Source organism: Lagenorhynchus albirostris, chromosome 9 (assembly GCF_949774975.1).
Source record: "Lagenorhynchus albirostris chromosome 9, mLagAlb1.1, whole genome shotgun sequence".
Lineage (NCBI taxonomy): Eukaryota > Metazoa > Chordata > Mammalia > Artiodactyla > Delphinidae > Lagenorhynchus > Lagenorhynchus albirostris.
In genome coordinates, this window is record NC_083103.1 from 51,450,256 (window position 1) to 51,472,148 (window position 21,893).

The 21,893-nt window shown below is 41.3% G+C and overlaps 1 protein-coding gene across 1 annotated transcript in view; it reads left to right on the forward strand.

The window, feature by feature from the left end:
- MRPL48 (mitochondrial ribosomal protein L48) overlaps window positions 1-17,444 on the forward strand; it is a 62,714-nt gene extending 45,270 nt beyond the window's left edge. Inside the window, exons 6-9 of the mRNA XM_060160860.1 lie at window positions 5,035-5,204; window positions 14,910-15,012; window positions 16,503-16,592; window positions 17,139-17,444. Of these exons, the coding sequence (XP_060016843.1) occupies window positions 5,035-5,204; window positions 14,910-15,012; window positions 16,503-16,592; window positions 17,139-17,213 (438 nt within the window). The 3' untranslated portion in view covers window positions 17,214-17,444. The remainder of the gene's footprint in view (window positions 1-5,034; window positions 5,205-14,909; window positions 15,013-16,502; window positions 16,593-17,138) is intronic.
- The last annotated feature ends 4,449 nt before the right edge of the window (window positions 17,445-21,893 follow it).

Genomic DNA, 21,893 nt, shown 5'->3' on the forward strand with positions numbered 1-21,893 from the left:
CTCGACTTCCCCCTTATATAAAATTAGGGGAGGAAGGAAGGAGAAACTAAGTTATCTCTAAGTTACCTTCCAGCTATAACAGTCTGTGATTCTAATCTGAGTCCTTTCTCTATCTGTTCTTTGCCAGCAAAGTTCCCCAGTAGCCTTGGCCAAATAACATCCTTCAGAGGACCTCAGTTTTCTGTCTGTAAAATAAGAGTAATATGGATATTTCTGTACAAAAATGGTTTAGTGATTTATCCCATGGCCCATTTTGGGCATCATATTGTACTTCTTCAGGGATCCAAGGATGGCCGCCCTGGGCCAACTCACGGTGAATCCAGGTCAGTCACAGGAGTACCAAAGTTTGATGGTGGACCGTAGTCCATCTTCCCTGCCATCTTTCTCGTAGCCTCCATTCCTTTCCTGCCTAGCTCTCCTTCATGGGCAGTCAGGGTGGCCTTCCCGAAACACAGCCCTAGTCATGTACATCTCTTGCACAGGTATCTTTAGTAGCTCCCCATGGCAGTCATGAAGGTCTAAACTTAGGCAGTAGGAATAAAAAGGAGGGGATGAGAAAGACTGAGCAGGTAAAATTATAGGAACTGGTGTCTGAAATCTCATGCACTCAAGCTCTTGCTAGCTATGCTGTGCCCTGGCTCAGAACTGAAATATAATATCACAGTGGACTCCTGATGGTGTGGATTGGTCTAGACAGATCTAGGCCAACATGGAAAAGCAAGTGAGATGCCAAGAGGGATACTAGAATCAGCTTTCTTCTTTTTGTTCTCCTAAAGCGACACCTTTGAAGAGCCCTGGCATTTTCCCTGGTTAAGAAAAGCCTCCTGCAGTCTTCAAAGAAGCTCCTCCCTTCCCTGCTGGAAAATTTCAGCCACTCCCCTTTGCATTCTGACTTTAGCATTCTTCACAGCTCTGACTGCAGTGCTGTCATGATGAGAAGTCTGGATCGCTGCATTTGGCCTCGGGTATGGTGGGCTCTGCAGGAGACCCAAACCCCTGCACCTTCATGGTTGGTTATAGAAGTTGGCTTCTCACTCATAGCAAAGTCTAGGACCCTGGGGTGACTACCACTGTTAAGAACTTTAATAATGCAGAGGGTTCAGTGAAAAAATTTCTGCATTGGGAGTCAGGAGGTCTGGGTTAGTTCCTAGGATCTGTCCGGTGTGGCTGTGTGACTCTGGGGGACATATTTAATCTCTCTGGGCTTCATATTCTTCCCCTGCAAGGATGAAGAATTGGGAAAAAGTTATCTCTAAATGCCATCCTATTCTAAAATTCTAAAATAGTGATCCACTGCATGTTGTCTCTCTGCTGAGCCCTGTGCTAGATGTGAGGAATATGAAAATTAAAAAATAGTAATAAAAGTTAATGTTTATTGAGTGTTTAAATATGTGCCACAGATTGAATTAACTATATACAGTGTTTTGTTCAGTTCTCAGAATATCCCTGTGAGATCAGGTTTGTATCAGTTTTACCGGCCTTGTGAAAGGACCATTTCTTGGTCCTCCCCCTGTTTCCCCAGATTGGGCCCCTGCTCTCTTAGACTGACCTGGAGAGCATTGATGTGAGAGAACCACTCTAGGTGCTCTGCCAGGAACACCTCTGCTATGGCAGTAACTAGGCTGTTGGCTGTTAGATAGGGGTGACTTAAGACATGTAAATAGATCCCCACCTCATTTTTTTCTTTAAAAAAAATTTCTACCAAATAGCAAGATTTATTCTAAATCTCCAATAATTAGGACAGTGTGGTATTAGCTCAAGAATAGACAAATAGCCCAATGGAGCAGGATAAAGAATATAGAAACAGATCCAAGTATCTCTGAACATTTATTATATGACATAAGTGACACTGCATTGCAATGGTGCTGGGGTACTTGGGTCAATTGGATTGAATAGTCATGTGAAAAAAACTGACTTGACTCATATTTCACACTGTACACAAAAAGCACTTAAATGATTGTAGATCTAAATGTAAATATTAAAATAATCAAACTTTAGAAGATAACATACAAGAATATCCTCATGATCTTAAGGTAAGCAAAGATTTCTTAAACAGGACACAAAAGTCACTATAAATATAAAAGAAAAAAATGAGTAAATTGGACTACATTAAAAATAAGAATTTTTGCTCATCAAAATGCACCATTAAAAAGTGAAAAAGGAAGACACAGGGAGGAAGAAGATATTTGCAACATGTACGTTTAACAAAGGATCATGTCTAGAATATAGAAGGAACCTCTGCAAATCAGTAAGGGAAAGGAAGGCAACCCAATCTAAAAAATGGGCAAAATACTTGAATAGGCAGGTTATAAAAGAGAATATCTAAATGGCCAGTGGACATATGGGAACATGCTCAGGTTCAGTAAACTTAAAGAAAATGCAAGTTAAAGTCTCAATGCATTACCACCTCATACCAACCAGAATGGCTAAAAGAAACCAACCAGAAAACCTGACTATACTAAGTTTTGTAAGTATTGGCAAGAATGTAGAGCAACTAGAACGTTCGTGTACTGCTGGTGGGAGTCTAAATTAGAAACCACTTTGAAAAACAGAGAACTTATTAAAGATGAAACTCTACATTGTCTGTAAATCAGTAGTTCAAGTTCTGGGTATATCCCCAACAGAAATACATACATATGTTCACTGAAAGATACATGCAAAAACATTGGTAGCAATACTATTCATAATGGCTCCACACCGGAAACAACTCTAATTTCCACCTACAGTAAAAAGGATAAATAAACTATAACATATTCATATAATAGACTTACTAGGGCAATGAGAAGGAAAGAATTCCTGTTTCACCTAAAACATGATGAATCTTACAAACATAATGAGTTAAAGAAGCTGGACACAAAAGAGAACATAGTATATTATTCCATTTTCATGAATTTAGAAAAAAGGCAAAATGAGCATATGGTTCTAGAAGTCAGACTAGTGGTCACCAATTTGGGAGGCAGGAGACTTTTGCGGGTGCTGGTAGTGGTCTGTTTCTTTTTCAAGATACTGTTTAAACAGGTATTTTCACTTTGAAAATTCATTGAGCTGTGTACTTATTTATGCATTTTTAGTATGAACATTGTAAAAACATTTTTACTAAAAAATTTTAAAAAGCAAGGTAGATTTTAAGATTCTAACTTTGAATTGATAAAAGATTCATATTATTAAAAATTCAAAAAATACAGAAGGGAAGTAGTTAAAAAGTCTCCTTCCCATCCTTGTGCCCCAGCCATACAATTCCCTCCCTCATAGGCAGCCAATGGTATTAGTATTTTTGTGTATCCTTCCAGAGTTAGTTTTTGATATGCAAACAAATAAATATGTAAGTAATTAAACACACACATCTATTCTCCCCCACCCACCCTTTGTATATGTATGGGAATATTCTGAAAACATTATTCTACAGTCTGCTTTTATCATTTAATTTATCTTAAAAACCTTTCTGTATCAGTACATAAGGAAGTTCCTTATGTCTTCTTACAGCTGCATAATGTACTATTGAATGGATGTGCCATGTTTTATTTAACAAGCTCCCCTCCTGATGGGCATTTAGGTTAAATTATTTCTGGTTGAGAAGCTTTCTTGATCCTGATCTATGTCGTGTTACATATCTGTTTTCCCAGGGCTCATACTTTTTACAGCAGTTTGCACAGGTTGATATGTAGTGAAGCAATACTTTATATGAAATAGAAGGGTAGAAATAAAATAATTTGTCTGCCTCTAAGTTTTTAAAAGGAAGGCTGTCTAAATAATTGGACTGCAGAATTTCAAAGCTAGGAGGGCTGGAAGAGAAGTAATTCTGCACTTTCTTGTGATTAATTTCTTTAAGATTCCGATGAAAGTTAAGATTCTCTCCTTAGAAAAAATGTGCACACATGTAAAATTTTGCATATAAGTTTTGGGGTTGACACACCCCTTGAAATTCCTTTATGGATTCTAGATTAAGAATCTGTTGGGAGGGCTTCCCTAGTGGCACAGAGGTTAAGAATCCGCCTGCTAATGCAGGGGACATGGGTTCAAGCCCTGGTCCGGGAAGATCCCACATACCACGGAGGAACTAAGCCCAAGCGCCATATCTACTGAGCCTGCACTCTAGAGCCCGTGAGCGGCAACTACTGAGCCCGCCTGCGCGCATAGAGCCGGTGCTCGGCAACATGAGAAGCCACCGCAATGAGAAGGAGCCCGGGCACCGCAACAAAGAGTAGCTCCCGCTCACCGGAGCTAGAGAAAGCCCGTGCGCAGCAACGAAGACCCAACGCAGCCAAAAATAAATGAGTAAATAAATAAATTTATTTAAAAAAAAAAAGAATCTGTTGGGAATTCCCTGGTGGTCCAGTGGTTAGGACTGTGTGCTTTCACTGCCAAGGGCCCAGGTTCAATCCCTGGTCAGGGAACTAAGATCCCACAAGCTGAAGCAGCCGCATAGCACAGGGAGATCAGCTCGGTGCTTTATGACCACCTAGAGGGGTGGGATAGGGAGGGTGGGTGGGAGAGAGATGCAAGAGGGAAGAGATATGGGAACATATGTATATGTATAACTGATTCACTTTGTTATAAAGCAGAAACTAACACACACAAAAAAAATAAAAAAGGATTCTTTATTTCCTGTAAAAAAAAAAAAAAGATTCCACAAGCTGCGCGGCATGGCCCCCCCCCCCAAAAATCCTCAAGAATCTGTTATCTAGCATAACCCCATTAATATAAAAATTGGGAAACTGAGGGCCAGATTTGGAAGGTGAGTCTCAAAACTAGTTAATGGCAGAAGACAGTCACATGTATTTATGTTAAATAATGCCAGCAATATTCCCTCTCCTTTCATTGACTGATGCTACAGCCCAGTGTCAAGGGAGGCTGCCCATTCCTTCCCAGGAAAAGTTCAATTTATAAGTAGGGTAACCTGAGAGAAAAATGGTAAACAAGTTTAACTGAAAGATTGATTTTTTTAATGTATATATATATATATCAAGATGGTATGGTTAGAATTTCTTATACAATACTTTGATTTAGTTTCTTTCTCTTTTGTTTCCTGTTTAGCCCAGGAAGAAGAGGGGAAAAGTGGAAGTGAGACCCATTAATTTGGGGACAGATTATGAATACGGGGTTTTAAACATTCACCTGATTGCATACGATATGGCCCTGGCAGAGAGTTATGCCCAGTATGTTCACAACCTCTGCAACCATCTCTCCATTAAAGTCGAGGAAAGGTATGAAAGATGCCTTTGCATGGGATGTTCTTGGTGTGGGTAGTATGCTCTGCTTTGTTATTGTTAAATGAAGTTTTGAGATATAACTTACATGTAGTAAAATTCACTCTTTTTACGTATATAGTTTGCCACCATCAAAATATAGAACAAGTCTATTAAGTTCTTAAAACAAAAAGTTCCTGGGTGCCCAAGGTGTAGTCAATTTCCTCTCTCTTTCCTCTCAAGTCCCTGGCAACCACTGATTGATTTTCTGTCCCTATTGTTTTAAGTTCTCCAGAATATCATATAAATGGAATCATACAGTATGTAGCTGTTTGTTTCTGGCCTCTTTCACTTAGCATAATGGGTTTAAGATTCATCTGGGGTTTTGCAAGTATTCTGTTGCTGAATAGTATTGCATTAAATGGTGAACCTTAGTTGGTTTATGCATTCACCAGTTGATATACATTTGGATTGTTTCTAGTTTATTGGTAATTATGAATAAAGCTGCCATAAGCTTTCTCATACCAGTTTTGTAGGGGCATGTGTCTTCCTTCTTGTTCAACAACTACCTAAGCCTGGGATTGTTGGGTTTTATGGTGAATGTGTGTTTAACTTTATAAGAAACTGTCAAACTTTTTCCAGGCGGCTGTCCTATTTTGTATTCCCACCATCAGTATATGAGAGTTTCAATAACTTCTTACCCTGGTCAGCACTTGGTTTGTCACATTTTTTTAAAGTTATTCTAGGAGATATATGGTGGTATTTCATAGTGGCTTTATCTTCTTCTTCTTCTTCTTCTTTTATTTTTGGCTGCACTGCGCGGATTGTGGGATCTTAGTTACCTGACCAGGGATCGAACCACTGCCACGGCAGTGAAAGTGCCGAGTCCTAACCACTGGACCGCCAGGGAATTCCCCATACCACACTATCTTGATTACAGTAGCTTGATTACTGAAAAAGCAACTTTGTTCTTTATTCAAAATTATTTTGGCTATTTTAGGTCCCTGGGTTTTTCATTAAAATTTTAGAATTAGCTTGTTGATTTCTACAGAAAAGAGCCTGATGGAATTTTGGTGGGGTGTGTTGAATCTGAGGATCAATTTGAGGAGAATTGACATCTATTTTGAGTCCTCTGATCCATTAACATGGTATATCTCCCCATTTATATAGATATTCTTCACCTCCTCTGCTTTTTACATACTCTTTGGGTTTGCTGGAAAACTGTAGGGGAGGAGAACTAACATTTACTGACTATCCATGCCAGGCCAGGCACTTTACATATCTTATCTCAATGTTTGAGAAAGTGTGGGATGCCCTGTGGGATGCCTTAAATAACATTAAATCACATGGTGAGAAATTTCTTCCCTTTTTCATTCTTTTTAAACCTAATTATGTGAAGGAGAAATTCTTAGTGTTGTGCTGGTATGTCCTTAACACCGCTGAAGTACTTCCTAATCTTTATAAGAAAGAGGGGACCTCAGGCTCAGAGTCTTTGGCAAACACCACCATCTAGCTAGAATTTTATAACATTGTTTTGTTTGCACTGTATTTATTTTTAGCTTAACTTCTTTTTTTTTTTTTTTTTTTTTTTTTTTTTTGCGGTACGCGGGCCTCTCACTGCTGTGGCCTCTCCCGTTGCGGAGCACAGGCTCCGGACGCGCAGGCTCAGCGGCCATGGCTCACGGGCCCAGCTGCTCCGCGGCATGTGGGATCTTCCCGGACCAGGGCACGAACCCGTGTCCCCTGCATCGGCAGGCGGACTCTCAACCACTGTGCCACCAGGGAAGCCCTTAACTTCTTTATATGTCAACTGATACTCTTCTTTCTATTTACTATAGTATATAGATATAGATATAGATATTTACTATAGTATATAGATATAGATATAGATATAAAGTCAGGCTTATTGAGGTATAATTTACGTTAGTAAAATTCACCCTTTTAGTGAACAGTTTCTGTGAGTTTTGACAAATGCATGCAGTAGAATAATAATCAGGATATAGAACATCTTCATCATCCCAAGAAGTCCCCTCCTCCCTTTGTAGTCAATCCCTTGTCCCACCCCCAGTCCCTGCAACTATTGATTTATTTTATGTCCTTGTAGTTTTGCCTTTTCCAAAATGTCATATAAATGGAATCATACAGTATTTTTCCATTTGAGTCTGGCTTCTTTCACTTAGGATAATGCATTTGAGATTCATCCATGTTGTTGCCTGTGTCAAGTAGTTTGTTCCTTTTTGTTGCTGAGTAGCATTTCATTGAGTGGATGTACCACAGTTTGTTTATTCATTTGAAGGACATTTGTGTTGTTTCCAGTTTCGGGCAGTTACAAATAGAGCTACTATAAATATGTACAGGTGTTTGTGAGAACAGAAGTTTTTATTTCTCTACGAGTGTGATTGCTGGGTCAAATGGTAAGAGTGGTGTATTTTTATTTTTATTTAGTTTTAAAATATATATATATATTTATTTATTTATTGGCCACGTTGGGTCTTTGTCGCTGCATGCGGGCTTTCTCTAGTTGCGGCGAGCGGGGACTACTCTTTGTTGTGGTTAGTGGGCTTCTCCTTGTGGTGGCTTCTCTTGCTGCGGAGCATGGGCTGTAGGTGTGCGGGCTTCAGTAGTTGTGGTGTGCAGGTTCAGTAGTTGTGGTGCGCAGGCTCAGTTGCTCTGCAGCATTTGGGATCTTCCCGGACCAGGGCTCGAACCCGTGTCCCCTGCATTGACAGTCAGATTCTTAACCACTGCACCACCAGGGAAGTCCTGTACTTTTAAATTTGTAAGAAACTGCCAAGCTGCTTTCCACAGTGGCCATACCACTTTTCACTCTAACCAGCAACATGAGTTCCAGTTGTTCCACATCTCAAGTTTCTTTTTAAAATTAATTTTTAAGTGAGTTGATTTAAAGAAAAATATTTAATAAATAATAGTTTGGGTGGTTGGTTTGCCATTGTAGCAAGGTAATACGTGGCATCATATGTGGATATGGCAAAAATTATACTTTCTTACTCACTAGATATTAGTATATGCCCATTTTATAGATGAGTAAACCAAGGCTCTGAAAGGCCAAAATTCACAGAACCAGTAAGTTGCCTGGATTTAACCCAGTTCTCCCTGACTCCAGTATTAATTATATAGTATTTTAAGTCCTTAAGCCAAATTTGAACTTTTAAACCTTTATTACTTAGAGTATAACTATGCTAAATGTGCTTCTGAGAAGATTGGATAATCAGCTGTGACTTTAGCTCTCACAGCTGATAGTACTTCAATTGTTTTAGGCCTAAAGGTGTACTTTATCTTTTTCTGATGCCCCAGAGAGTTGGTTGCTCTTTCAGCACTTGACACATACCTCTATCATGTCACTTAGTGCTCTGGGCTGTAATCATCTATTCATTTGCCAGCTCCCTTCCCCCCTGACTTGTGTTCTTCTTCATTTCTTCAGTACCTAGCATAAAGCCTGCCACATGGGGAACATTAAGCCATTCTTGAAAGAATGACAGGTTCTTGAATATGACTACACAATCCAGTTGTGTAGTATACATTTCCTAAAGTTTAATGAAAGTGCTTTTAAGTACTTAATTAAAGAACTGCTGGTTGAGCCTCTTCTTGCTCTGTGGTAGGCATTGGACTAGACATTCTGACTGGAGGATACAAAGGTAAATGCCCGATTTCAAGGAGAGTGTGTGTGTATGTGTGTGTGCACACATACACACACCAAAAAAATAATTATAACATAATGTGGAAGTGATAAGTGAAAGATAAAGTTTAATATCAGTTCAAGAAGGCAGAGTAGCATAATAATTTAGAGCAATGCTTCTCAAAGTACCACTCTGCGAAGATATTAGGAGCTTATGCCAAAATGTACATTAACGCTTTGCTTCCTTCATCAAGAAACTCTTGCTATTGAAAACAAAATGTTGATTGAATTAAAGTGTGTTTACTGACTGTTTCATGCTTCTTATCTTGTCTTGAACTGATAACAAGCAGTTTGCTTACCAGCAGCTTGTCTTTGGATCACACTTTGAGTAACAAGTGGTTAAGAGTAAAAGCTCTGGAATCAAACTGTCTGCATTTAAATCCTAGTTCTACCAGTTATTAACAATATGACCTTGAGAAATTCTGAACCTCAGTTTCTTTGTCTTCATAATGGGGATGGTAATTTTCCTATTTCTTTGAGTTCTGAAAATTAAATAAGAAAATATATAATAGCACTTAACAGAACGTTGTAAACACTCTGTAAATAATATTATTGTTATTAGTAATTAACGAGATGTTTTTCAGCTGGCAGGGATTAGGGGCAGCATCTCAGACGAGGTGGTGGCAAAGAGGCATTAAATGCCATTTACAGAATGTTATCATACCTACAGTGGATCAGCTCCTTGGAATAGTGTTTTAAATTTTCAGAAGGACTTTTTAAAATATTTTGTTTTTAATACCCTACTGTGAAAAGCTCTGGCTGCATTTGAGTAAAGGCAGGCAGGCAGTAACATTTGTTGAGCACCTACTATCATAACAGCCAGCCACTCTGCTAAATACTTTTTTTGTATATTACTTTACTTAATTCAGACAAGCACCTTGCCATAGTGTATCAAAGCATTGATTCTGCAGCCAGACTGCTTAGGTTTTGCTCTTGTTCTGCTACATTCTTCCTGTGTGACATTGGGCAGTTTCCTTAACCTCTTTGTGTCTTGGTTTCCTCATTTGTAAAATGAGGTTAATAAAAGTACCTATCTAATAAAGCTATTGTGAAAATAAAGGGAGTTAATATATTTAAAATGCTTACAACTAAGGCCAGAAACTTTGGCTGCTATTATTATTGTTGTTATTATTATTAATAATATAATAAAAGCTTGCCTATAGTCGTAAATGGCAAGGTCTGGATTTGAACCCACTTCTTTTCCTCCAAATTCATAATTCCCTCTAACTGGTTCTCCACACTGCTTTTAGTGTAATCTTTCTAGAATGGAAATATGATCATGTCACTCTCATGCTTAAATTCCTTCCATGGCCTCCCATTCCTTTAGGATCAAAATAAAAGTTTCTCACATACCTTGCTAGGTGCTCCATGGCCTGGGCTTGCCTCTCTCACCTTAACTCACACTTCTCTCTCCCTCTCCTTCTATCTCCAGTTACACTGACTTTGTTTTTTGTCCTTTCCCACCTCAGGACCTTTGCATATGCTCTCTAAAGCCTAGAATACTCTTTCCCCTTCAGCTAATCAGCCCCTATTTTTTTCTTAGGCTTTATTTTAAATGTCACTTCTTCAGAGAACCTCATTAAGTTAGGTCTTTATGTTATATATTTAGCAGAAGTAAAGGGTATCTTCTTCCCTGGTGGCGCAGTGGTTAAGAATCCGCCTGCCAGTGCAGGCGACATGGGTTCAAGCCCTGATCCGGGAAGATCCCACATGCCTCAGAGCAACTGAGCCCATGCGCCACAACTACTGAGCCTGCGCTCTAGAGCCCTTGAGCCACAACTACTTAGCCTGTGTGCCACAGCTACTCAAGCCCGTGCACCTAGAGCCTGTGCTCTGCAACAAGAGAAGCCACCGCAATGAGAAGCCCGTGCACCACAACGAAGAGTAGCCCCTGCTCGCTGCAACTAGAGAAAGCCAGCGCGCAGCAATGAAGACCCAACACAGCCAAAAATAAATAAGGAAAATAAATAAATTTTTTTTTTTAAAAAAGGGTATATAACTTCCCTTTCAAAATGCTCATTCCTTACTCTCATAATTACTTGATTATTATTAGACTCTAAGATATGTAAGGCAGGGATTGTTTCTGTCTGCGTCAGCAGTCATGCTAAAACCTTGCCCAGTACCTGACACATAGTAGGCACTGAATGAATATTTGTTGACTTGGATTGAGTTCCAGTAGGCATGAACATGAATTCTAGGATAACAAAATGAATGATGTGCTGCTTTTTGCCTCTTTCCTGGTTCTTTGCTCCAAATAGTAGAGCATAAAGAGATGTTCATTTTTAGCAATTCACTTCTCTGCACTGATTGAGGTTTTCAGACCATCATATCAGGCATTCTTACTGCCCAGCTTTTCAGAGATAAAATGATTTTCTTTTCTTCTGATTTTCATTTTATCTTGATCCATTTTTCCTTTAGTAGTTGGGGGTAGGGCTCTGACCTTGACATGGAATTGAGCAGGGGAACTGTGCGCTAGCTTTTGTTCTATAAATGGTCTGCCTTGCTGCAGCTGCAGCTCACCCAGAAGATGAGAGGAAGGGGCCTCTCCTGTGGGTCCTTTAATTTGCCTGCATCCCTTGCTGAGCAGGTGTCTGGAGAGATGGAAATCTTACTCATCTGGGAGCAGTTTCCAAGCCTGAAGCTAACCCAGCTCTTGTTCTCTGTGGAGAGTAAAAGCATCATTCATCATCATTCTCTGTAAGGCTGCTCTTTCCTTTTTTTTTTTATTTTTTAGTCCACTTACATTTTTTAAAATGGAGGTATAACTTATATATAGTAGAGTCCACAGATTCTAAGTTCCCTAGCATCCCAGCAGGGTCCCTTGGGTCCTATCCCAGCACTACTCTTAAAAGCTAGCACTGTTTTGTCATGTTAGGTTGACTTTTGAAATTCAACTACCTCATTTCTTCCCTTCTGTTTTTTTTTTTTAATATTTATTTATTTATTTATTTATTTTGGCTGTGCTGGGTCTTAGTTGCAGCATGTGGGATCTTCATTGCGGCCTGTGGGATCTTTTTTTAGTTGCAGCGTGTGGACTTCTTAGTTGCGGCATGAGAACTCTTAGTTGCAGTACATTTGCGGCATCTAGTTCCCTGACCAGGGATCAAACCTGGGCCCCCTGCATTGGGAGCGTGGAGTCTTACCTGGTGGACCACCAGGGAAGTCCCTTCCCTTCTGTTTTTACTATCTGATCATCCAAGTCATGTTTATTGCATAAAATTTGGGACATACAGAAAAGAGTAGATACTAAAGAAAAAGATACCTATACTCTTACTACTCAAAGGCCTATTATACTTTGAAATGACTAGAGTTCTCAGTATTTTTTTTTATTGAACTATGTCTGGTTTTTCTGTTGGTTCTCTTCGAGGGTCTCATGCCTCCTTACTTTTGTAGAATGCCGTTTTTTGGAATGGCAAACATCTGTGTTCATTCCTTACATCTTTTTTTTTTTTTTTTTTTTTGTGGTACGCGGGCCTCTCACTGTTGTGGCCTCTCCCGTTGCAGAGCACAGGCTCCGGACGCGCAGGCTCAGCGGCCATGGCTCACGGGCCCAGCCGCTCCGCGGCATGCGGGATCTTCCCGGACCGGGGCACGAACCCGCGTCCCCTGCATCGGCAGGCGGACTCTCAACCACTGCGCCACCAGGGAAGCCCCATTCCTTACATCTTGATAAAGCCCTACTTCACCTATGAAGCCTTCCCCAAGCTCTCCCCCTTCTCTCCCTGTTGTTCCTGTAACGTTTGGTACATACCTATATTGCCTTTGTCTTCCTGTAGTGCGGATGTTTGTGTACATACCTGTCTCTCCAAAACGCTCTTAGCAAGCTCCTTGAAAGCATAGACTGCATAGTACCCACCAGACTGCCTAGGACAGACAGGATCTCAGTAAATGTTTGTTGAAAGAGTAAATGAATGAATAAACAAATCAATGGAATCTTGTAAGTGTTGAGGAATAAAATGCATGTTTAGTGGCAAGAATGAACAATTCTCACTTTATTCAGTCTTATCTGTGGAATGTCAAAAAGGAAAAAGAGCATTTTAGAGTGCTGTTTACTTTTCTGAAAGCTTTTACATAATTACTTTATTTGATTTTCCATAGCCAGTCTATGAATGCATCCCAATTTTTTTTTTGTTTTGGCGGCACCACGTAGCATTCGGGATCTTAGTTCCCTGACCAGGGATCGAACCCATGCTCCCTGCAGTGGAAGCGTGGAGTTTTAACCACCGGACCGCCAGGGAAGTCCCCAATTTTTTTTGTTGTTGTTTGTTTGTTTTTTACTGTACACAGGCCTCTCACTGTTGTGGCCTCTCCCATTGCGGAGCACAGGCTCCGGACGCGCAGGCTCAGCGGCCATGGCTCACGGGCCCAGCCGCTCCACGGCATGTGGGATCTTCCCGGACTGGGGCACGAACCCGTGTCCCCTGCATCGGCAGGCGGACTCTCAACCACTGCGCCATGAGGGAAGCCCGCCGATTTTTTTATATAAGGAAGTTATTACCAAAGGTAAATTTGAAGAGATCAGAGATTGTGCTATAAAATGGAAGGGGGTGTTATTTAGGGAGGCTATCTGGAAGTTTGCAATACCTAGCATTTACTCACTGTTTATAAGGGCAAGGGAATTGGCATTTGTAGGCACAGTATACCTGGCAAATTACTTATGTAATCTTATTTAATTATTGCTACAACCCTATGAACTAGGTAGTATTATCTTCATTTAATAGCTGAAGAAACTAAGACTCAGAGAACTGAATTAGTTTGTCCAAGGTCAAATAGGTAGTAAGTGGCGAAGCCAACATTTAAATCCAGTACTGACTCTCATGTTTCTAATCCATTTTCCGTTACGCGCCAAACTTCTTTTCGTAGCAGTCCATCTGTAGAGGGCCATACTCCTTACTCTTAATTGATGAAGCTTTGTGTGGCATGAAAATTCAGCAATCCTACTGTTGTTATTATTATTCCATTTATCTTCAGTTTGAGGAATTTTTGATAAGATGAACACAACACTAATACCATATTTCTGTGTAGCCATCAGTCCTATCTCATCACCATATCTGATTCTCACAATAATCTATTGATATAAGCCTAGATTGTAATCCCCTTTATACATGGAGAAACTGAGGCCCAGAGTGGGAAGGGACTTGCCTAAGTAAATATTGCTAATAAGTGACAGGGCCAAGACTTGACCCCAAGTCCAGCACTCTTTATTGTGGCATGTAGATCTGCTGAAGCCGATTGTAGTGAGCAGAGACTCTACAACAATGGTTCTCAACCTGGGGACGTTTAACAATGGTGATAATTTTGAGTGTTATCACTTCGGGGGTACTACTGGCACTCTCTGGGTATAGAGATTAGGGATGCATACTCCAGCCCCGACAACAAGAATTATCTGTTCTAAAGCGTCAGTAGTGCTGATGTTGAGAAATCCTGCTCTAGAACTGGAGCAGGGGACTTCCCTGGCGGTCCAGTGGTTAAGACTCCATACTTCCATCGCAGGCAGCAGGGGTTTGATGCCCGGTTGGGAACTAAGATCCCACATGCCGCACGACACGGCCAAAAAATTTAAAAATAAAATAAAATAAAATAAAAGGATTGGGATTGGGTTTGGGTTTCGTGCTTCATTTCGTGCAGGATTGGGTTTCGTGCTTCATTTCTTCAGAAGAGGTGAAATACCCAAGGTTAACCTCCAAACTGTACCTAGTGATGAGCTTGATTCTTTCAGAAGTGGCTATTCTTTAGTAGCAGTAAATACTTAGTAATCACCAGGTTTTATTCAGAGTGTTATATTAGGCATGACTGGGGATGCAGAAAAGTATTAGACATGGTCTGTCCCCTCACGGAGTTTAGAGGTTTCTGGAGGAGGCATAAGAGGATCTGGTTACTTTGCTCCTGGATGAAGATAAACAGCCCTAGATTAGATTGCAGGAGCTACTGCATGCAGTAGTGGCTGTACTCAGGGACTACCCTGACTGAAGTGGTGCTGCTGGCTTAAGAGAACCCTCCCAGTAGCTGACTCTTCCTTCCCACAGTTATGCGATGCCCACCAAAACCGTGGAGGTGTTGCAGTTGCAGGATCAAGGCAGGAAAATGCTCCTGGACTCAGTTCTTACCACCCATGAGCGAGTGGTTCAGGTAGGTACTCTGGGAGAAATTTGAAATGTATTTGCCTCTCCTGGTTCTTTTCTCTATCCTGATCTCTTGGTTGAGCTTCAAACCTGCTATCCAGTTGTCTACTGGGTTTCTCCATTAAAATGGTCCACAGGTGCCCTCACTCAGTGTATACAAAACTAATTGTAGAGGGACTGATGTTTTTTTCCTGTAATCCTCCTCACCTTTGAGCTTAATGCTTGACCCTTCTTTGCCCTTGGGTATCCATTCATTCTCCAAATTCAGTGGCTTCTACCCCTAAAAATCTTTCAGATCCATCCACTTTGCTGTACGATCATATCAATGTGATCGTGTCATTGTACTGCCTAGAATGCCTCAGTGGCTTCCCTTTCGCTCTGTACCCATTAGCAGTCACTCCTCTTTCCCCGTCCCCCCAGGTCCTGGCAACCACTAACCTGCTTTCCACTTCTATGGTTTTATCTCTTCTAGGCATTTCTTCAAATGGAATTATATAAAATATGGCCTTTTATATCTAGCTTCTTTCACTTAGCATAATGTTTTCAAGGTTCATCCATGTTGTAGCATGTATCAGTATTTCATTCCTTTTTACTGCCAAGTAATATTCCAACAAATGGACATTGCCCCTTTTTGATCCACTCAAGAAACATATCAGGAAGGTAACCAGAGGTATGTTAAGGTAGTAAAACCCTAAATTTGTGTTAAAATTTTAAATAATTAAAGTACTTACAATCTTGGTTCTTTAAATATTATCAGGAATAAATTATTTGAGCTACATTTTATGACAGCTCTAACTTGCCACTGAGGCTCACAGGATAAAGTTTGAACTCTTTGATTAGCACCTAAGTGCCTTCATGTTACTCCTCCTGCTTTTCTTCTTCACACCCCCTTTCATTCCAGCCACACATGTCACTAGTTTCAATTCCCTAGTACTGTACTTTTCCTCCACATTTTACTGAATATTGCTTCCTCTGCCTTAAAAAAAAAAAACACACTACTGCTGAATTCTCCCAATTTAGTCCTGTATTTCAAGACTCTAACCAGATGTTACCTCTTTTGGAAGCTTTTTCTGACCCTCCTGATTGTTAGGTAGGTGTTTCTCTTGTGGGTTCCCACAGCCCACTGCATGCCCTTCTACCACACATCTGATTTAACTCTGGATTCTCAGCACAGGGTCTGACAACAACAGGTCCCAGTCTATGTGGGTAAACCTAAGTTGATTCAGAAAGTCATCCTGGACTTGACCTCTTGATCCAGTTATGACATTCATTGCCTACAAGAGCAGATATTGGCCATGACCATCTTAGTAACCAGACAACTTGGCAGATCAGCAAGAGAAATCCTGGAAAGTCTGGGCTCCAAAAACAGCTCTGGATGTTAATCCTTCACCCAAAGGCCCTCTAGCTCTGCTGGAGCTGACATTTGAGCCCTTGCCATGTCTGCCCAATCACCTAGGTTTCAGTGCCTCTCTTAGAGCATCTTCTTTCCTTTTGCAGATCAGCGGTTTGAGTGCTACATTTGCAGAGATTTTCTTGGAAATAATCCAAAGCAATCTTCCTGAAGGAGTCAAACTGTCAGTGAAGGAGGTATGTGCTAATATGAGAAGAGGCCTGCTGGTGGGCTCAAAATGTGGAATAGAAAATCTGAACTGGCTGGCTTTAGAAACAAAGACATATGAATAATTTAGCCCAGATAAAAATAATAAGGAAAGGTGTGCAGGCTGCTTTACTGTGATCATTTTTCTGGCTTTCCCAGTGCATCAGGGATGATGCTTTATAGACCATGGAAGTTGAACTCCATCACAGCATCCTGATATTAGGCGTGAGCCCATTACACCCACAAATTCCCTCCCTTGAGGCAGTTGTAGAGCAGAAAGAACATGATTTACGATCCCATACAGTGTAATTAAACAGAGCACAAATAGGGAAATATACTTAAGGCAGGGAGAAAATCCAATTCAACTTTGAATCCTTGATACCTAATATAAGTCTGGTACATAGTAGCTACTCAGTAAAAGTTAGTTGAATCTAAATCATTTTCTGCAGAGCTGGCTGATGGATCCTTTTCTGATGCTGGGCATATTTGAGTAACTCTGTAGTAATTCCCTCTTATCTTCTTTTTCTTCTCCTCAGCACACTGAAGAAGACTTCAAAGGAAGGTTCAAAGCTCGGCCAGAACTGGAAGAACTGCTAGCCAAGTTGAACTAGCTCACTGTAGACCCTTTCATGCCAGCACTGGTGACACTGAGTGGCAATGGAAAGAGCTTCCTGGGTGGCCAAAGTTAAGAAGGAGACCCTGACCCTCAATATCATAAGTACCCATCTCCACAGCCAGGAGTGCCTCCTCTCCTCTGTGAAGGAGTGCTTGCCGACTGTCACCACTTTCCTTTGAGCCAACCCTAGGTATCTTCCATCTAATAAAAATCTGCTAATGATGGATGTGTGTGTATGTGAGAAGTCAGTCCATCCTGTCGAGTATATTTAACTAAGGGATTCAATTTCTCTTTGCCTGGTGCTTTAGCACATAAGCATGTCCCCCTTCAGTATTTCTCCAATTAGAGTGAACTCATCCTTTAAATCAACCTGGCATGGAGTCCCTTTAGTGAAGCAGACAATCATAAGTAAACTCTCTGTGGATAGGAGGCATAGGGAGGGGGATTTTGTATATGAAAAAACCCTCCAGATAGGATCAGGGTCTGTCCATAAGTGAAAAAAAAGTACTTTGTGGGGTAGTGAGTGACCTGTCATAAGTATGCAGGTAGATGTTACATAACTGCAAATTAGCGTTGCCTGGAAGGAGTTTAAGCAAAGAATTAAAGGTTGATCTTGGTCACGTGTCAGAAAACTACTACTTGTGAGCCAAATACCAACAACTGCCTATTTGCATTTTTTTTTTTTTTTTTTTTTGCGGTACGTGGGCCTCTCACTGTTGTGGCCTCTCCCGTTGCGGAGCACAGGATCCGGATGTGCAGGCTCGGTGGCCATGGCTCACAGGCCCAGCCGCTCCGCGGCATGTGGGATCTTCCCAGACTGGGGCACAAACCCGTGTCTCCTGCATCAGCAGGCGTACTCTCAACCACTGTGCCACCAGGGAAGCCCGCCTATTTGCTTTTTAAAAATAATTTATTGAGGCGAAATTCACATGTCACAAAACGAACCATTTTAAAGTGAATAATTCAGTGGTATTTAATGCATTTGCAGTGTTGTGCAACCTCTATCCAGTTCCAAAACCCCATTGCCTGTTTTTGTAAATAAAGGCTTATTGGAATAGAGCCCTGCTTATTCATTTACACACTGTCTGTGGCTGCTTTTATGCTACAATGGCAGAGTTGAGTAGCTGTGACAGAGACTGTTATGCAAAAACATTTTTACATGGTCCTTTATAAAAATAGTTTGTCAAACCCTGATCCAAGTCATTGGTTCTCAAACTTAAGCATACATTAGAATCACCTGCAAGGCTTTTTAAAAATTTATTTATTTATGGCTGTGTTGGGTCTTCGTTGCTGCGCGGGCTTTCTCTAGTTGTGCTGAGTGGGGACTACTCTTCATTGTGGTGTGCAGGCTTCTCATTGCGGTGGCTTCTCTTGTTGCGGAGCATGGGCTCTAGGTGCACGGGTTTCACTAGCTGTGGCACGTGGGCTTCAGTAGTTACGGCTTGCAGGCTTTAGAGAGCAGGCTCAGTAGTTGTGGCACACGGGCTCAGTTGCTCCGTGGCATGTGGGATCTTCCCAGACCAGGGCTGGAACCCGTGTCCCCTGCATTGGCAGGCGGATTTTTTTTTTTTTTTTGCGGTATGCGGGCCTCTCACTGTTGTGGCCTCTCCAGTTGCGGAGCACAGGTTCCAGACGCACAGGCTCAGCGGCCATGGCGCATGGGCCCAGCCGCTCCGCGGCATGTGGGATCTTCCCAGACCGGGGCACGAACCTGTGTCCCTTGCATCGGCAGGCGGACTCTTAACCGCTGTGCCACCAGGGAAGCCCCTGCACGGCTTTTTAAAACACAACTTACTAGGCTCCATCCCCAGATTTTCTGACTTAGGAGATCTTGAGCAAGGGTGATGCTGCTGCTGGTCCAGAGTTACCTTTCAGAACCACTAGTCTAAGTTGACCTCTAATGTTTTTCCTATTCTGAGCATTAGTGCATTCCTACTTTTGTACAGAATAGCTATAATTTATTGAGCTAGACCCTATGCTAGGTACTACATTAGCTCTAATCCTCACACCAGTTTTTTAGGTGTATATATGAGTGTGTGTGGTATCTGAGTGTGAGTGTATCACACTCAAATTTATTGAGCCCTAATTTGCTATGTACTTTATACAGATTATCCTTGAGATTGATGGTATTATCTCAGTCTTACAGGTGGAGAAACTGAGGTTTGGAGAGATGAAGCGACTTCCTAGGGTCACACAGTTATTAAGTGGCAGACCCTGTCCCCCCCTACTTTTCTGGGATACCCATGCATAGAGGTCTGTGGGACCTTAGAGCATTCTTAGCATTGTGTGTACTTTTCTGAAACTCATCAGTTTCAGTCCTGAAGTTATTTTGGTTTTTTTTCGAGTTGGTTTCCAAAGGCAACAAGAGGAAACTCAGATTTCCTCTCAAGGTGTAACACTAAGGGAGGGCTGTCAAGATAGCAGGTGCCTTCAGTTAAAATGCTTTTCTGAATTCAAATTGAAAGCTCAGCAGGCCAGGACTTACAAGTGAACCCCACTGGGAGCGTGGGCAGAATTTGCCAGGTGAGGACTGATATTTTGGTTGCAGAATTGCTCATTGCTGAGTCTCCTTTAGGGAAGATGAAAGAACAGCAGCTAATGGATGAGTGTAAAGTTGGAGGATGTGTAGTGACTTGAAGATAAAAAGGTGAATAAACGCATGTATACACACAGATACACGCTGCCTCCATATCATGTGGGCAATGGGCAATGTCCTGTGGACCCCATTTAGGAGTCTGGAATACAGTGGTATTTTCCAGTTGCCCACATTTCCTTGTTATTAATTTGTGAAAGCAAGATGTAAGGTTTCATAAATTGACAAGATATTAGAGCTAAGGGACCTTGGAACCCAGCCAGCCTAAAGCAAGTGCAGGTTAGGGGCCCAGGAAGGGCAGTGCTTTACTCAAGGTGAGAGGGCACCTCGTTGGCAGAGCTGGGAGCAGGATTCAGATCTCTTGATTCCCAGTGCATCACTTTCCATTACATCACTGAGGGATGAGTCAGGCTTATCTCTTAAACTGGAGGCTGCTGGGTTCTGTCACCTTGGAGCTCTTGTGTCACTGACCTAGTTGATTTATCCTCTGACCAGAGCCAAAGGGCTTTTGTTGCTCATGATTAGTCTGACCTGAAACAAATGGAAATTGCTCATAATGCCTTATCCTGGTAAGAGGGACAGATATTCTGATTGCTAGAACCTCAGAGTTACAAAACAATTATAAGCTTCATTTGATTTTCCAGAGGGAAATGAACTTCCCTAGGATCACATGGCAGTGAAATCAAATGGAATGCAAATCTCTGGGCTCTAGGTTGAAAATACCGTCCCCTCCCTTCCTGAGACAACCTACAGTATTATAAAGAAAAGAGGCAGACAAACCTGAGCTATTCCTAATTTCTACATTTATTAGTTTTGAGGCCTCAGGTGAGTTATTTTAACCTCATTAAGCCTCAGTTTTCTGATCTGTAAAGTGAGGATAATCCCTTGTAGGAGCTTGAGATGGAGATGATGAACACAATGGGCAAGCATGTGCTCAGTAAATGTTAGATTGCCTTCCCATCTAAACTTCACTATACAGTTTTTTTTAAAAAAGTTTATTTATTTAGGCTGCGTCGGCTCTTACTTGCAGCACACGGGATCTTCCTTGCAGCATGTGGGATCTTTGGTCGCGGTGTGCGGGCTTCTCTCTAGTTGTGGTGCACAGGTTCCAGGGCATGCAGACTTTAGAGCACGCAGGCTTAGTTGCCCTGTGGCATGTGGGATCTTAGTTCCCCGACCAGGGATAGAACCCACGTCCCCTGCATTGGAAGGTGGATTGTTAATCACTAGACCACCAGCGAAGTCCCTCACTATACTTTTGTAAAAGATTATTTTTTCATTGAGGTATAATTTATCTATAGTGAAACACACAGATCTTAAGTGTATATTTGATCAGTTTTGAAAATGCAGTCACCTATGAAACCTACACTTATATCAAGTTAAAGAACATTTCCATCTCCCCAGAAAGTTCCCCTACATTCTTTCAGTCATTCTTCCCAGAAACAACCACTAATCTTATTCCTGTTTCCATAGGTTAGTTTCACCTATCTAGAACAACGTATAAATATCATAGAGTTATAACCTTTTGTGTCTGACTCCATTCACTTACCCTGATGTTTTACCCACATTGTTGCATGTAGCCATAGTTCATTCCTTCAGCATACTTTTAGTTTTGAACCCAGTTAGGGTTAAATTATGCCTAGTACCACTGCAAAAACATGAGAGCTAGGCAAGAGAGAAGAAAAGGAAGGTCAATGGATTAGGAATCAGGGTAGCTGGGTTCTAGTTTTGGCTCTATCAATGCATAACCTTTGAAATAATCTGTTTTGATCTTTATTTTACAGATGACTTAACTGGCCCAGGAGGGAAAGAAACTTGTCCAAGGTCACTCACAGGGATAGCTGCAGGTCACTCGATTCCTGGTTGAGTACACATTACTGAGATTTTTAGAAATGGATTTTTATTTGGGTCAGTAACTTTCAAGAAGGACCAAATGTCCAGGTTAAATGGACAGTTTTCCTAGTGAAGGCCAGTGGATTTCTCAGCTTGTTAGTCCCTTTCTTCTGGCTGGGGATGCCTTGCTCCTCCACCATTGAGCCTAAAAATTGCCAGCTGTGGATTCTGAAAGAAGAGTACTTTTTA